The sequence below is a fragment of the Neolamprologus multifasciatus genome, chromosome 11 (assembly GCF_963576455.1).
Source record: "Neolamprologus multifasciatus chromosome 11, fNeoMul1.2, whole genome shotgun sequence".
NCBI classification, from domain to species: domain Eukaryota; kingdom Metazoa; phylum Chordata; class Actinopteri; order Cichliformes; family Cichlidae; genus Neolamprologus; species Neolamprologus multifasciatus.
In genome coordinates this window covers 2,149,814-2,165,572 of record NC_140449.1, presented here as the reverse complement: position 1 = coordinate 2,165,572, position 15,759 = coordinate 2,149,814, and the positions used below count along the sequence as shown (strand labels likewise).

Genomic DNA, 15,759 nt, shown 5'->3' with positions numbered 1-15,759 from the left:
GGAGCACAACAAGAAGTTGATGTTGACTTGGCTTCCAAGTTCACCCAAATGTCTGAAAAGTCCTGTCAATGGGAATGTGAGGAAATGCCTGAAAGTGTCTGTCAGTGTTTAGACGACTGTACAATAGACGACTAAAATATGATTTCTTGTGTTTCGAAAAGAGAAATATAGGGATGGGTACCGGTATCTGGTGCCATGATGGCATCGGTTCTGACATAAACGGTAGTAACCAGACCGAAAAGCAGCGCACATTTCAGTGCTATTTTTCCTGAGCTGTGATACACTTTAGATTCTAGCCAATCATTTTACGTTTCCGAGGATAGTAGGCGGGTCCAGGTACGTACGTTCTTTTAGAGCAGAGCTACAGATTAAAAATGCCCAAGGCAAAGCAGTCAAAGTCTGGCTGTACTTCACAGCAAAAGATGCAAACTCAGCAGCTGCAACAAGTGCTTTAAGCTGATACTGTGATACTGTCAAAGGAGGTAACACCTCAAATCCGATGAAACACCTGGCGACGCATAGCGTTTTTTTAAAAGCAGAGAAATGCGTCGTATTTGATAGCTTGCTGCGAGACCTCACACCGAGCACATCTACTGCGGGTGTGGTGCCTGTTATCGACCCGGAGTTAGCAACATCCCCCAAAAACCCGAAGAGGAGAGTCCTGGCCCCTAGCCCTGCCAGTGTAGCAGAAATGATGAGGATGATGATGCAGCAGCAGCCGTTCTTCTCTGCGTGAGTAGCTTAATGGTAAATGGACTGGTTCTTATATAGCGCTTTTCTACTCTGTCCGAGCACTCAAAGCGCTTTATACAGCTAATTCATTCACCCAATCACACCCATTCACACAAGCACTTCTAAGCTTAAGTGCTAAGTATCTAACATTCATACACATTCACACTCCGATGGATGCATCGGAGAGCAACATGGGGTTAGTATCTTGCCCAAGGATATTTGGCATGCAGACTGGAGCAGCCTGGGATTGAACCACCGACCTTCTGGTTAGTGGCTGATCCGCTCTGCCACCTGAGCTACAGCCACCGCGAACATGTTGTTCGTGTGTAATTTACGTTGAGTAGGCTAACCACGTTATTACATTAATGCATGTAAGGTGAACTAGCAAACACCATCATAGCTACATGCGGCTGTCTTCTTGTTTGATGGCAGATACTCCCTTCACCCTGGACAAAAAGGCTAAAATGACCAAAGAAAAAGTGGAAAACAGTTAAACATGAGAGGTTTTTGGACAAAGTTTGTGTTTTTTCCATTGTTTAAGCTGCTTCCAGCCAAGAGTGATACCATATATGCCCCAGAGCTGCAGAAAAGGCTAACATTGTTATCTTTTTACAAAAAAACAGCTGAACATGAGAGGTTTTTTTGTGTGTTCTCCATTCTTTAAGCACCGGCACCGTTTCAAAAGTACTGGTTTGGTACTGGTATCGGATAAAACCTAAAAGATACCCATCCCTAGAGAAATGTGACAATTACCTAATTAATTGGATTAAAAGTCACGGCATCATCAAATTTAATATTTATCAACATCAAAGCTCAAAGCTGCAGCTGTCTGGATGCAGTGGACTGACTGCACAGTTTGTTTATGTAGTCCTAGGAAAAGTTTCAGGCCCTCGAGGACTGCAGTTTGACTCCCCTGCTCTTTAGTTACAGCGGTATGGTGCAGACGACTTTAAGACTGAACTGGCTCAAACATTCGCTCTGTTTTAACACCTGCTTTGCTGCTTGGGCTGCAGACAAAGTATTATTTTGTCTGCCCACGTCTCTGTGCTCGTTCTATCTCTTGTGAGCACATTCAGAGAGAAAAGAAGTAGAACAAACAATTGAAAACACTTCTGCAGTTTTACTTTAGTCATCACTCAAGTGCAGACGCAGCTTTCAGATGGCGTTTGATGTAACATTCCCGTCTTTGAACTTTTAGACTCTTCTTATTCTCTGAGCATGTATTTGTGATGTAAAACAATCATTTACTCATGCATCAGGTATGCAGCGGATCAGGAGCGCCTTAGATCCGAAAGCATCGTGTCGAGCCTGGAGAGCACACAGCATAAGTAATTCAGCACACCATTCACAAAACAGCTTTGTATTTTACCTGATGATGAACTTCAAACATGTCACAGTGTGGAGCTCATCTTCAAAAGTTTCACTTTATTATGGCCATCTAGAGACCTGCAAAATCCCGAAGAAGAGAAAGTTAGACTTAACATCAATAACTCATTACTAGACATTAGCGTGTGCTCTGCTGAGGAGACAGGCAGGGGTGGTGGAGATTTACTCTAATCGAGAAGTTAAGACTCAAAAACAAAGAGAGACTTCCCAGGTTTAAAGAATAATACCAGGAGAAAAAGTAGTGCAGTCAGTAGGATATGCACAGAGACGGGAAGCTTGGCTGATTCGCCACAGACCAAACTACAATTAAAAAGCTTAAACTCAAATACAACTCTGCACAACTCAGTAGAGCTGCACATTCAACTAATAGTTCTCTGTAAGGTCGTTACCTCAAGCAACCCCTCATCTTCTTTTACCCTGTCCTTGCTGCATAATTAGTAATGCATCCTGTCCCCATCCTTTCCTATTTGCAAATGAGTCTGGTGGATGTGACAAATAGCAGGGCAGGTTGCTGATTTTCATTCTTGGAATTTTTGTCTGATTGCACAAAACTGAAATTACAAAACGGTTAACGAGAGAAAGCGTCTTTCCTGTAAAGAGGGAGTACGGGATCTGAGTACAGGGTCGCTGCAGGGCTGCGCTTAGTCCACTGCTGTTCGCCCTGTTAACACATGACTGTGCTGCACAGTGCAGCTCAAACCACATCATCAAGTTTGCAGATGACACAGCAGTGGTGGGTCTCATCACCAACAACGATGAGTCTGAATCCAGAGAGGAGGTCCAACACCTGGTGTCAGAATAACAGCCTGTCTCTAAATGTTCAGAAGACTAAAGAGATGGTTGGTAACTTCAGGAAGAGCCCAGCGACCCACAGCCCACATCAACGGGTCTGCTGCTGACATGGTCATCAGTGGGAAGTTCCTGGGTGTGCACATATCAGATGACCTCTCCTAGAACCTGAACACCACCATCATCATGAAGAAAGCCCTACGTATCTCAGGAAACTGAAGAAGGCCAGTCTCCCTCCTCCCATCCTCACATCATTTTACCAGGGAACCACTGAGAGCGTCCTCTGCTGCTACATCTGTAAGCAAACTGCACCCTCGCTGAAAAGAAGTCTCTGCAGCAGATAGTGAGGACAGCAGAGAGGAACACTGGAGGCCCTCTCCCACTGTAACGTCGAGTTGCGTTTAGTGGTTGAGAGAAGGCGGCAAACACTTAGCAGGGTAGCCAAAATAATACACACTCACACTGGCATTGGGAATTCCACAGCATGTTCTTTAATATACCTTCTCTTCATCAACCATATAAGCCTGGTTGAACGGCTGCAGCTTAACAAACATAGCGCGCAGTGTTCGTACAACCCATAACGTTGCAAACAAAGGTGTCTGGAGAGGTAAAACATAAAATCTGTCCCTCCTCATGCACTAGCGTGCAAGCACATGTCCACACAATCACAGAGAGAGCAGTGGCGCATACTGATGACAACATTAAACCTCGACTTGGGTTGTCTTAAAGACACACCACACCATTGTGACTGTTACACCACCCATCTCCCAACTCTACGACAAACACATTATCCGATGTACAAACAGCATAGTGAAGGACTTTCCAACCCTCATATGCACTGTTCTGTGCTTCCATCTGGCAGATGGTTTCGCAGCATCAAAAACGTAACGACCAGAAAATGCAAGAACCTCTTCCCCCAAGCAGGCGGAGCCCTCAACCACCAAAGGACTGATATACACATACACCTTTACAAACGCCTTACAGTACTCACCAAAAGAGTCAGTAACAACAAAACTTACACAATCCACCTGGGAACAATATGCTTATTTGCACACTCAGTCACATAGCGACTGAACACGGAGCCCCGCAGGGGACATGGGAGAAAAAAAAATTAAGACGGACTTTTGCGAGATCTCGCAAAACAAACTCGGGATCTCGCAAAAGTTCTGCGAGATCTCGCAAAACTTTTAGCCGCATTCTTCGGCCTTCGACCTCCCGTTAGCTCGAAGCCGACCGGGAGGTTGAGGCACGATGTGCCGGGAAAGCGGTGTTCCTCCCGGCTGTAGTAGGTCTCGACCTCCCGTTAGCTTCGAGCTAACGGGAGGTCGAAGGCCGAAGAATGCGGCTAAAAGTTTTGCGAGATCCCGAGTTTGTTTTGCGAGATCCCGAGTTTGTTTTGCGAGTTTGTTTTGCGAGATCTCGCAAAAGTCTTGCGAGATCCCGAGTTTGTTTTGTGAGATCTCGCAAAAGTTTTGCAAGATCCCGAGTTAGTTTTGCGAGATCTCGCAAAAATCTGTCTTAATTTCTTTTCTCCCATGTCCCCTGCGGGGCTCCGTAACTGAACACACATCTAAACTATACTACATTTGCACATTTTGCACGTCTTCGTCTTATCTTGTTTACAATATCCTGACAATAACTTGAACCTGGTATTCAATATCTACTGCACATCTCACTTTACTGTAAGTGCACAGGACCACTTCGTATTGTCTCTGTCCTGTCTTTGTTTACTGTACATAGATATGGTTAGTAATTAGTACCTTTTTATCTCTTAACTCTATCCAAATTTAGTGAGTTATTATTTATTTGTAATTTCTAGTCTTATATCTCTTAGAGATATATTTTTTATAAATGCACCATGGGGGGCTTGGGATGAAAAGGCATTTCGGTACGCTGTGTACTGTGTATATTGTTGTATTGACAATAAAGACCTTGAATCTTGAATGTAAAAGTCCTCTGGACAGACTGGAACAAAGTGAAGATGTTTGACTGCAATGCAAAGCATGTCGGCACAAAAACACCTTATTCTAACTGTAAAGCACAGAAGTGGAGAGTTGATGATTTGGGCTTGTTTTGAAGCTACTGGAGCTGGGGACCGTGCAGTCAGTGAGTCGACCATATACTGAAATATTTTAGAATCAGATGTGACAGGTGAAGCTTGGTCAAACTGGGTCAAACAGGATAATGATCCCAAGCAACGCCGCAAAAGAGCAAGAAAACGGCCGAAAATTAAAGAAGGTGTTGCAGTGGCCAAGTCAAAGTTGGGCCTAGTTGAAATACTGTGGTGGGTTCTTCAAAGAGCTGTGTGTAAGTGAATGCCTGCAACCTCAAGGCCTGAAGCGAAACTATAAAGAAGAGAGAGCTAACCTTTCTCCACAATGATACGAGGGACTGATATTCACAAACATGAGTAGGTCATCATGCTGCTGCTATTGGTGGCTCTACAAGCCATTAGATAACGGACAGTCCTCAGCTTTTCACAGGAATGTTGTGTGAAAACTTGACTGCATGATTGTAGGCAGACATATACAAGCTGCAGCAGCTATTACTCCTGTCTTCTTTAAAATGGTAAATGGTAAATGGCCTGTATTTATATAGCGCTTTACTAGTCCCTAAGGACCCCAAAGCGCTTTACATATCCAGTCATCCACCCATTCACACACTGGTGATGGCAGCTACATTGTAGCCACAGCCACCCTGGGGCGCACTGACAGAGGCGAGGCTGCCGGACACTGGCACCACCGGGCCCTCTGACCACCACCAGTAGGCAACGGGTGAAGTGTCTTGCCCAAGGACACAACGACCGAGACTGTCCGAGCCGGGGCTCGAACCGGCAACCTTCCGGTTACAAGGCGAACTCCCAACTCTTGAGCCACGATCGCCCTTTAATGCTAAAAGGCTAATGGCTAATTATGATAGCAAAACCTTAACGGTGTGTTCACACCGAACGCGATGGACGCGAACAAAAACGCCCCAAACGCCCCTAATTTGACGCGTGCACATTCGCGCCTCAACGCGTGTCCAAGAAAAATCCATCGCGCGTCAAAATATCATATTTTGACGCGCGTGAACCGGAAATGTGGGAGGGATGTGGGAGGAAGTTGTGCCAGACCGGTATCTTTGCAAGATGGCAGCTGTCGAGTTAGCGCTTGAAGAGAGAGTCTCCCTTCTCTATGTACTGTGGAGAGCAGAGCAGCGGCGTAAAAGACGCCCTCGCCGTACCTGGGTCCATCAGGTCCTCCAGAGGCATGAGCAGTTTGGTGAGTTTGGAGAATTCCAGTGACATCACTGTCTTTCACTCGGCCAGTTTGAGGACCTGCTTCCCCGGGTCGGTCCCAGAATCGCCCGCCTAGACACCAATTACAGGCGCTCAATCCCACCTGCAGAGCGCATGTCCATCTGCCTGAGGTTAGTAAAAGTATTTAATACGGTAGTCCTTTATTGATACCTGTGCTAATACATGCTAAACCATCCATTTATACACTGCTAACAGTGAATGCTCTCGGTTTTTACTGATAGCAAACTGTGGTACGGAGACGACTGTTTATAATATTTCTAGTGATACTCAGAAGGTCTCATCAAGTCCCGATTTAATTCGATTTATGCTGTTATCAGTGTTTGAATGATAGCATGGCTGTGGTGTCATATCAATGTATGCGCTCGGTGTTTGCTGATATCAAACTGTAGCATTAGGACCACTGAGTTAACCTTTGTAGTGATACTCACTCCTTTTTATTTAGACCTGGTTTAATTCTGGGATAGTTGAATATTTGTATATAATCACCGCAGACTGTTTTAGATTATATCTAATATATATCATGTAATTATCCTTATAATTACAAAAGGTTTTATGTAAGATTTATGTTTTGTAATTTGTAATTTTGTAATTTCAATAATGTATTTTGTAACTGCAGTACACATAATACTCATTTTAAACAATTTTGTCCAGGTTCCTTGCCAGCAAACAACTCCTCCAGAGAGGCTGTCCTGGTGAGGGAGAAATTCATGGCTCACTTCTCGGTGGAGGGAGCTGTGTCTTGGCAACCAAAGGAGTAGCCTGTTTGAAGTCCGAGTGACTTCCCCACAACGGCTCTTTTAAGAGCCACCCACAAACCTCTAAAGAGTGTTCCTGTCTTTTTAAATTTTTCTTAATAAATGGAGCTCTACTCCAAAATAAACTAACCTCTTTTTACTCTCTTAAGTAACTTGTCTTCACTATGTTCCTATATACAGTGTGGTGCAAAAGTTTGGGCAACCTTATTAATAGTCATTATTTTCCTGTATGAATCGCTGTTACAATGAAAAATGTCAGTTAAATATATCATATAGGAGACACACACATTCATATACACTAAATATTTATTTCATTTCTCTTTTGTGTCGCCAATTTATGCACCTGCTTGATTTAAACAGTTATTGCACACTTTCTGTAAACTGCATTTCACTTCTCAAATATCACTGTGTGTGTCTCCTATATGATATATTTGACTATTTTTATTGTGACAACCAATGATTTGTACAAGAAAATAATTACTTTTCACAATGTTGCCCAAACTTTTGCATCCCACTGTATTAGTATGTTTTGTCATTAGTATAATATGAAATAAATTCTACTTGTGTCAAGTCGGGTGCCAATATTTGCTGTGTAGTAGAACAGAGACATTTTGTCATTATAAATGTTTATTTGAAAAAATATAAATTCATTAACAAAAACATTTATCATAAATATATGAAATGTAACTATTTACAGAGAGACAGGAATAAAAAGGACCCAGCTTGGAGTGGAAGAGCCTCAGGGAGAAGGAGGAGAAAAATAAGAACGTTGTTTCTGCCCTGGAGAGCTGCTGCCTCATCAGAAAACTACTGATCATTAGGGTCCAATGTTTCCAAATTTAACACAGCTGTGCTGTTTTCAAAAGCTAATTTATAAATTTGAAATTTCACGAATTCTCGTGTCTGAGGCGGCATGCTCTCCAGAACAGGAACAAGGCCGAGGAGGAAATGTTCAGTTGGAGACGGGCGTGGCCTCTTTAGGGACTCCAGGATGGCCAGCTCCACCGCCGATGGACCGTCCTGGGACTCGTCCCTCGCCCGCCTTCGAGCTGTCCTCCTCTGTGGGCCTGTAAAACACAGCACAAAACAACACAAAGTAATGAGAAGGCTGCTATTAGATTTTCATTTTCAAAATTGAAAAAAACATGATATAAACAGATTGGTTGTAGATATTTAGTAAAGGTGATCACAAGGGAATTCAAGCAAGTAAAAAGCTGTCAGTGCTTGATGTTCATACCTGTGGGTGCAGCAGCAGGAGCTGAGGGACCAGGGACTGGGGAGCCAGGAGAAGAGACAGGGGAGGACTCTGCTGCATGATTACTTGACTCTATGAAGACAATATTAAATGTTAACAGGTTGAAGACAATAGTCATAGAGAATATTATATTATTATATACTTATATACTTATTATTATATACAGTGGTCTCTCATTTATTGCAGCACATGAACAGTAGTCACAGTTCTCACAAGTTGATTCTCAAAGTGAAAACCTTTGTCGATTTTAAAACGTAAAAGTATTATGCCGCGCTTTTTCTCCATCTGCGGCGCCACTTTTGTGCGCCTTTTTTGCTCCTGGTGCAGGTGTCTATTTCCGAATGAGGGTCATAGTTATGAGTGTTTTTGTGCTGTTTTTTTTCTATTGGACGTGATGGTTATCAAAACCAAACATGATAAGTTTGGCAAGCGCAGGAGACACGACACGGAGGAGATTTGTCATTTGGGCTGCAGAATGCAATGCGCATTGTTGAAAGCTGTACGGTGCCATAAAAAAAATCAGTGAAAAGGCGAGGCAGTGATGGATGAACAGCGGGACTACTGTATACTGTTTATTAATAAACAAAATATGTTCCTGTATGACAACACGCATAAATTAACTGCCTACATTAACTCTATGTAAACATACCTTCTGACTGACACTCCCCTGCTGCCTCTTCGGGCTGTCCCTGGTCCTCGGGGGAGAAGTTCTCCACGGTCCGCACCATATTACCGCTAGTCTCCCGCGGGGTGAGGAAGGGGTCCAGAAACCCCATGACCGCGAAGAACTTCCATTTTCTCCCCGATCCTGCTGCAGACCCACTCCCCTTCTCCTGCTCTGTCTTCTTCTCCTTATTATAAGTGTCCCTGAGGCTCTTCCACTTTCTCCTGCAGATGTCCTCTGAATAAACGCATTATCTTGTTAGCGGAAAGGTATTTGTACATCAGTGGGAAAATAGCGGGACAGTAGGCGGGCTTGCTAGCTTTTGCGCGGGTTCATCGGGTCAGTCTGAAAATTAAAAAGAAGAAGGAATGAACTTACCAGGTTGCCCGATCTCCTCACTTATGTGTCTCCAAGCTAGGTCCTTTTTATTCCTGTCTCGGTAGAAGTAGTAGCTAGCATCATATAGCTCTGGGTGATTAGCCACGGCACTGATGAGCTTTTCCTCCATACTGAATGAAGAATCAAGGGCTTTGGCTGGATCTGCCCCTTTGACCTAGGTCAGAGCCACGTCACCAGGCTCCTGATTGGTTGTCGCGGCGCGATTTGACGCTGGAGTTCAGATTTTTCCAACTCGAGCGGTAGACGCGAAACGCGCGTATGCACAAAATGCAACACAAAAACTCACGCGCGTGGTTTTATTCGCGAGTCAAACGCACCAGACGCGCTACACTGACGCGCGTTTCACGCGTTTTGGCGTTTTCGTGACGCAAATCTGCTTCCGAATTTTCGCGGGACCCGCAATCGCGCGTCATCGCGCTTTTCCATTGACTTTACATGTAAACCTGACGCTCTATTCGCGTCCATCGCGTTCGGTGTGAACACACCGTAAGAAAACTTTTTGTGCCAATTAATTATAGTTAGAAACTTGCCCTCATTAAAAGAACTTTCCTCTGAAACATGTCAACTAAGTACTTCTTAGCACAAGTATTTTTGCACTAAGAAATGTAATAAAGTTTAGGGGCCTGCAGAGATGCTGTGAACTGGTTCAAAGGATAAGCGGAAGTGAATGGATGGATTGCATTTATATAGCACGTTTCTAAGCATCCAAAGCGCTTTATAATTCCACTATTCATTCACTCTCACATTCACACACTGGTGGAGGCAGCTACAGTTGTAGCCACAGCTGCCCTGGGGCAGACCGACAGAAGCGAGGCTGCCATATCGCACCATCGGCCATCACCAGTAGGCGGTAGGTGAAGTGTCTTGCCCAAGGACACAAACCAGGACAGAGAGAGCTGGGGAATAGAACCAGCGACCTTCTGGTTACAGATGAGCTTCCCAACCCCCTGAACCACGGTCGCCCCCAATCTCAGCATTAGCAGGGAAGAGAGGATCTTTTATGTTTAGGAAAATTCTATCTTAGTACAATAACATAAAAGGAAAATATTAAAATAGGCAAACAGGGGACGTGTGCTTTGCTCACTGGGTAGTCAAGGTGACCATGTGCCATAAGGCTAAACACAGTGGTCCCAAGGCTTGGTGGTGTCTTCTCCCATTCTCTCTCCCTGCTTTCCTGTCTAATCTTCACTGTGTGCTCTTTAATAAAGGTGAAAAAAGCCCCCAAGATAATTTAAGAAGATAAACAAAGAGATAAGTATGCCTCTATGACTCAACCAGAACATGAAAAAGTGTGTGAGGTAATATTTCAAACATGATTACTTTAATGTGATGGTTTGAGGTTTTTTGGTGGTGGTAAACTGGGACATTTATACTGGATAAATGGGATCTTGAACATTTTACAGCCCCGTGTCACAAACATTCCTGATGGAGCCCCACGGACACTCATTGGAGGCTATTTCCTTCTACAGCAGAACAATAAGTAAGCACACAGAGCCAAAACTATGCAACAACTATTTAGAGAAGAAGAAGAAGTCAGCTGGTGCTCTGGTTATAAAGCAGGGTCAGTCATTCACATCCAGTCATCTCCATGGAGCTTGGATAGATCAGTGGTATGTGCACATCTGAAGGTTTGACCTCAGAGTAATGTGGTTGCCACAGATTAGGCCAGTAAATGCAGAGCAAGATGCAAATAATCTGGATCCTAAATCTGTCACTTATTTAAACAATCATTCAATGTATAGTTCACCCACCTTTTGCAAAGTTCAAATATATTCTGACCAGTGTTGGTCAAGTTACTTGAAAAAAGTAATCAGTAACTAATTACTAATTACCTCCCCCAAAAAAGTAATCCCGTTACTTTACTGATTATTTATTTTCGAAATTAATTAATTACTTAGTTACTTAGTTACTTTTTAACAACACGATTTACATCCTGAATAGGTGATAAAGTGATAGATCTTTCAGCCCAATTCTACTTTTTCTGCATAATCATCATACAAAATGTAAATAAAACTTTTTAAAACTTGTTTTATTAGTTTTAATCTTTTAACTTTATGCATCAAGCAAACATTTAATTATCTGCAACATTCTCTGACTGGAAGAAATTAGTTTAACATTTAAACCTATTTTCTGCACATTCCAGCACATAAAATAAAATATTTTTTGTGTTTACACTCACTCTTTCAGATGCAAGTAAAACACAGCAGAAAATAAATAAAGTCAAAGACTAGCGGTCCTGTTGCTCTATTTTCACCTGTAACGCAGGAGCGGGGTAGGCGGAGGGTTACCCTGGTGCAGGTGTGCAGCGGTCAGTGGAAGAATCCGCGAGTTTCTCTGTGAGTTTCCCATTACGTCGTATCTACTCGGTGCTTGTTTGGAAGTTTAGGGGTTTTTTCGCTGTAAAAAGAAGTTTTCTTCCCACGCACAACGGACACTAATGTTTTTGTCACTTTTTATGGAATCAAACTCAAAGTAAGGTCAGTACTTCCACGCTTTAAACGCTGCACGCTCATACTCTCTCTGCACTCGATATATGATCCATTGTTGATCTGCACACAGCTGTTGTCACGAACGTCGCACTCGCTTACGTCACTGTCATGAGACATTCTCGCAAAAAAATCACGGTTTTAGTAACGCAGTAACGCAGCGTTCCTACGGGAAAGTAACAGTAATCTAATTACCGTTTTTGCAATAGTAATCCCTTACTTTACTCGTTACCTGAAAAAGGTAATCGGATTACATTAATCGATTAATCGGATTTGCCCATCTCTGATTCTGACACACACACACACACACACACACACACACACACATTTTAAGGCTGACCTTATATTTGAGGCCTGCGTCTCTGTGTGATGCTACAGCAGACGTCCTCAGTGAGTTGAGAGAACAACATCAAGTGAAACAATATGCCGGACTAAATCTAGGACAAGCCTTTCCCACAGGAGCCCACTGTGAATGATATCATTCAGCAAAGTGCAGACAACACCGTACACCGCTTATTCCTTCTGTCGCTTCAAACTGTAATGATACTGAACCTAAAATACAGCTGTACACATTTATATGCACACTGTACGTTCTGACCTGTTTCAGTCATACCTGCAGATCTGTTCAACAAAGCAAATGAGAGCTTTGTGATGCCTTATGGCACTGTTTCAGAAACGTTATCCCCCCTGCTGGAACCTGAACTACTCTACTTTGAGAGACACATTGGAAAGTGGAAAAGAATTTAATATAGAGGCATTTATTGCAGAGGAAGTAGGGCTGTGCTATTAAAACCTGTAGGCAGCTTGGTTTGTCCGTGTCTACAAATTTCAAACCACATTGCTTTGGACATGCCCATGTGAATAACTAAAATAACCTTTTGACCTCTAATTAAGTCGCCTCATCAGGAAAAGTGTTGTTGAAGTGCAGACTTCAAGACACACATGATGCATCTGAGCTGTAGTTCAATTCACTTCAATTGGCTTCCTGTTAAATCCAGAATTGAATTCAAAATCCTGCTCCTCACATACAAGGTCTTAAATAATCAGGCCCCATCTTATCTTAATGACCTTGTAGTACCATATCACCCTATTAGAGCACTTCGCTCTCGCTCTGCAGGCCTACTTGTTGTTCCTAGAGTATTTAAAAGTAGAATGGGAGGCAGAGCCTTCAGTTTTCAGGCCCCTCTTCTGTGGAACCAGCTTCCAGTTTGGATTCGGGAGACAGACACTATCTCTACTTTTAAGATTAGGCTTCAAACTTTCCTTTTTGCTAAAGCATATAGTTAGGGCTGGACCAGGTGACCCTGAATCCTCCCTTAGTTATGCTGCAATAGATGTAGGCTGCCGGGGGATTCCCATGATGCATTGAGTTTTTCCTTTCCAGTCACCTTTCTCACTCACTATGTATTAACAGACCTCTCTGTATTGAATCATATCTGTTATTAACCTCTGTCTCTCTTCCACAGCATGTCTTTATCCTGTCTTCCTTCTCTCACCCCAACCGGTCGCAGCAGATGGCCCCGCCCCTCCCTGAGCCTGGTTCTGCTGGAGGTTTCTTCCTGTTAAAAGGGAGTTTTTCCTTCCCACTGTCGCCAAAGTTCTTGCTCATAGGGGGTCATATGATTGTTGGGTTTTTCTCTGTATCTATGAAGCGCCTTGAGGCGACTTTTGTTGTGATTTGGCGCTATATAAATAAAATTGAATTGAATTGAATTGAAAAATTCAATTTCGTTTTATATACAAAAGACAACACGCGTGTTATATTGTAAGATAAAGACCCTACAAGACCTACAATGCCTGCAATAATCTAGACAAACCCCAACAATCAAATATATAAGACAAAGATGAGTGATAATTGATCTTCATGCTCAGTATCTCAAGATATCCACAGTGATGCACACACAAAAAACTCAAGTGTGAAGAAGGACATTAAGGACTGATGTGCAAGTGTAAGCAGGACTGTCAAAGGCTCATTCCATGATTTTTGCCATTCAATAAATGATTTTTAGATGCTGTTATGTGATGAAGCCTGCTACAACAACAGGGATGACGAAAGAGCTACACATTGCTCAAGCTTTTCTGTAGAGCAGAAAGGGACTGACTACAGTAAGAGAGGTGGTCACGTGACACGCAGGCTCAGAGCCCGGGTAAGAATAAATGCAGAGCAGAGAAAAAAGAGAATAACAACTCATAAGTGGGATGTTGCTGAGAAAGTCAGGGTTATGGATAACATGAATGACTGACGAATGAAAATTTAATAAACAAAGGTTTAAAACTGTGTGCATGAAATGTTTGTAATGTTGTGTGACTTTGCTCTTTGAAACAAAGGAGTAAAAGTGACTTAAAACGACTCCTTCGATCAATCAGTCAGTAAAGCTCAGACTGAGTAAAAACCGGTTCGAGAGTTGGTCTAGGTAAAAAGGGACATCGTCTCCTGGCTTCCTGCATCTCTCTGCTTTGACAGGATGATGGATGGCTGTGTTGTAACATGGGTAGCTGAGCCTCGGGGGTAAGCAGCACAACAGAGCTGGATAAAAAACGCTAGCAGTGGAGGATCACAGTTCCCTCAGACACCGATCTGTATCTGTACAGGCAGGAACTTTCTTCCAGCGCTCACACCAGTCAGCTGCAGAGCCTCACATGCTAACATATGAGGGACAGAATGTAATTACACATGTTAACACACACGCAGTGTAATTAGAGTGCAATTACAGAAGTGGAAGTCAGTTATGATCAGCCTACAGCTATAAGCTCTTGACACAACATCCTGCCTGCGGTCTCTTCTCTGGAGCCGTGAGGGTGGTGAGGGACATTCCTGCCTTTCCACATGCACGGACACACGGAAGCCTTCCCCTCCTGTGTGCTCAAACATCCGGCGCCGTGCTATGTGATAGGGATACTTGTCAGCGCGGCAGCAGGATGAAAGATAACCACATATTATCCACAAGTCACAGGACTACAGCCAAGAGGCCTAATCAGAGGGAGGAGAAGCGTGAGAAAATGACTGAGAGGGTGGTGCAGGCCGGTGAGAGGTGTGGGAAGATGAGGGCAGGCCTGTTACATTGCTGCATGTGGCGGTAGTGTTGCAACAGCTGCGAGCAGACAGGCAGACCGGCCGCCTTCTCTAAACCCGACTGGAAGGATTTAACCCTGACAGTCGACTGATGGCTGCTGCCCACCTGTTCATGCTCTCATGCAGATATTTCTTTTGATACGTGAACCTCAAAGACGACCTCTCAGGGTCCTGAGAGAGGGTCGAGGGGTATATTCTTGATGCAGCTTTAGAAATCCCAGGAGTCCCAGGAGGTGTTCCAGATGATGAAATGCACACTATATAAAACTCTAATGGCGTGCCTGTATTTTGAAAAGACAATCGCACCGCAACCCTAACCTTAATCTCTGTTTTTTTCCAGTCATTTCCAGTAAAAATATATCTGGTCCTTACTGACTAGGTGTGTAACATTGTGACCACCTCACACCTGCAATCAGGGAAAAGTCATTAACATCGATCTGATGACCTATTAGCAGTGTTGGTCAAGTTACTTGAAAAAAGTAATCAGTAACTAATTACTGATCACTTCCCCAAAAAATTAATCCCATTACTTTACTGATTACTTATTTTCAAAAGTAATTAATTACTTAGTTACTTTTTAAAAACACGATTTACAACCTGAATAGGTGATAAAGTGATAGATCTTTCAGCCCAATTCTACTTTTTCTGCATAATCATCATACAAAATGTAATCAAATGGAAAAGTCTCTTTTTAAAACTTGTTTTATTAGTTTTAATCTTTTAACTTTATGCATCAAGCAAACATTTAATTATCTGCAACATTCTCTGACTGGAAGAAATTTGTTTAACATTTAAAACTATTTTCTGCACATTCCAGCACATAAAATAAAATATTTTTTGTGTTTACACTCAGTCTTTCAAATAGATGCAAGTAAAACACAGCAGAAAATAAATAAAGTCAAAGACTAGCGGTCCTGTTGCT

The 15,759-nt window shown here is 43.0% G+C and overlaps 2 protein-coding genes and 2 long non-coding RNA genes across 4 annotated transcripts in view; 2 read left to right on the top strand and 2 right to left on the bottom strand.

The window, feature by feature from the left end:
- The window catches only part of LOC146507558 (uncharacterized), a 401,529-nt gene that overhangs the window by 224,740 nt on the left and 161,030 nt on the right, over positions 1-15,759 (top strand). The gene's annotated exons all lie outside the window — the stretch shown is intronic.
- fzd1 (frizzled class receptor 1) overlaps positions 1-15,759 on the bottom strand; it is a 192,914-nt gene that overhangs the window by 122,878 nt on the left and 54,277 nt on the right. The gene's annotated exons all lie outside the window — the stretch shown is intronic.
- LOC146507562 (uncharacterized) lies at positions 5,826-7,164 on the top strand. The gene is made up of 2 exons (XR_014877002.1): positions 5,826-6,315; positions 6,857-7,164. It is a non-coding gene; the product is annotated as an uncharacterized LOC146507562 (long non-coding RNA).
- Positions 7,271-9,776, bottom strand: LOC146507561 (uncharacterized). The gene is made up of 4 exons (XM_085178487.1): positions 9,258-9,776; positions 8,865-9,116; positions 8,198-8,287; positions 7,271-8,027 (listed from the first exon to the last, which is right to left on the bottom strand). The coding sequence occupies exons 1-4, from the start codon at positions 9,385-9,387 to the stop codon at positions 7,768-7,770; spliced, it is 732 nt and encodes a 243-aa protein (XP_085034613.1). The 5' UTR covers positions 9,388-9,776; the 3' UTR covers positions 7,271-7,767.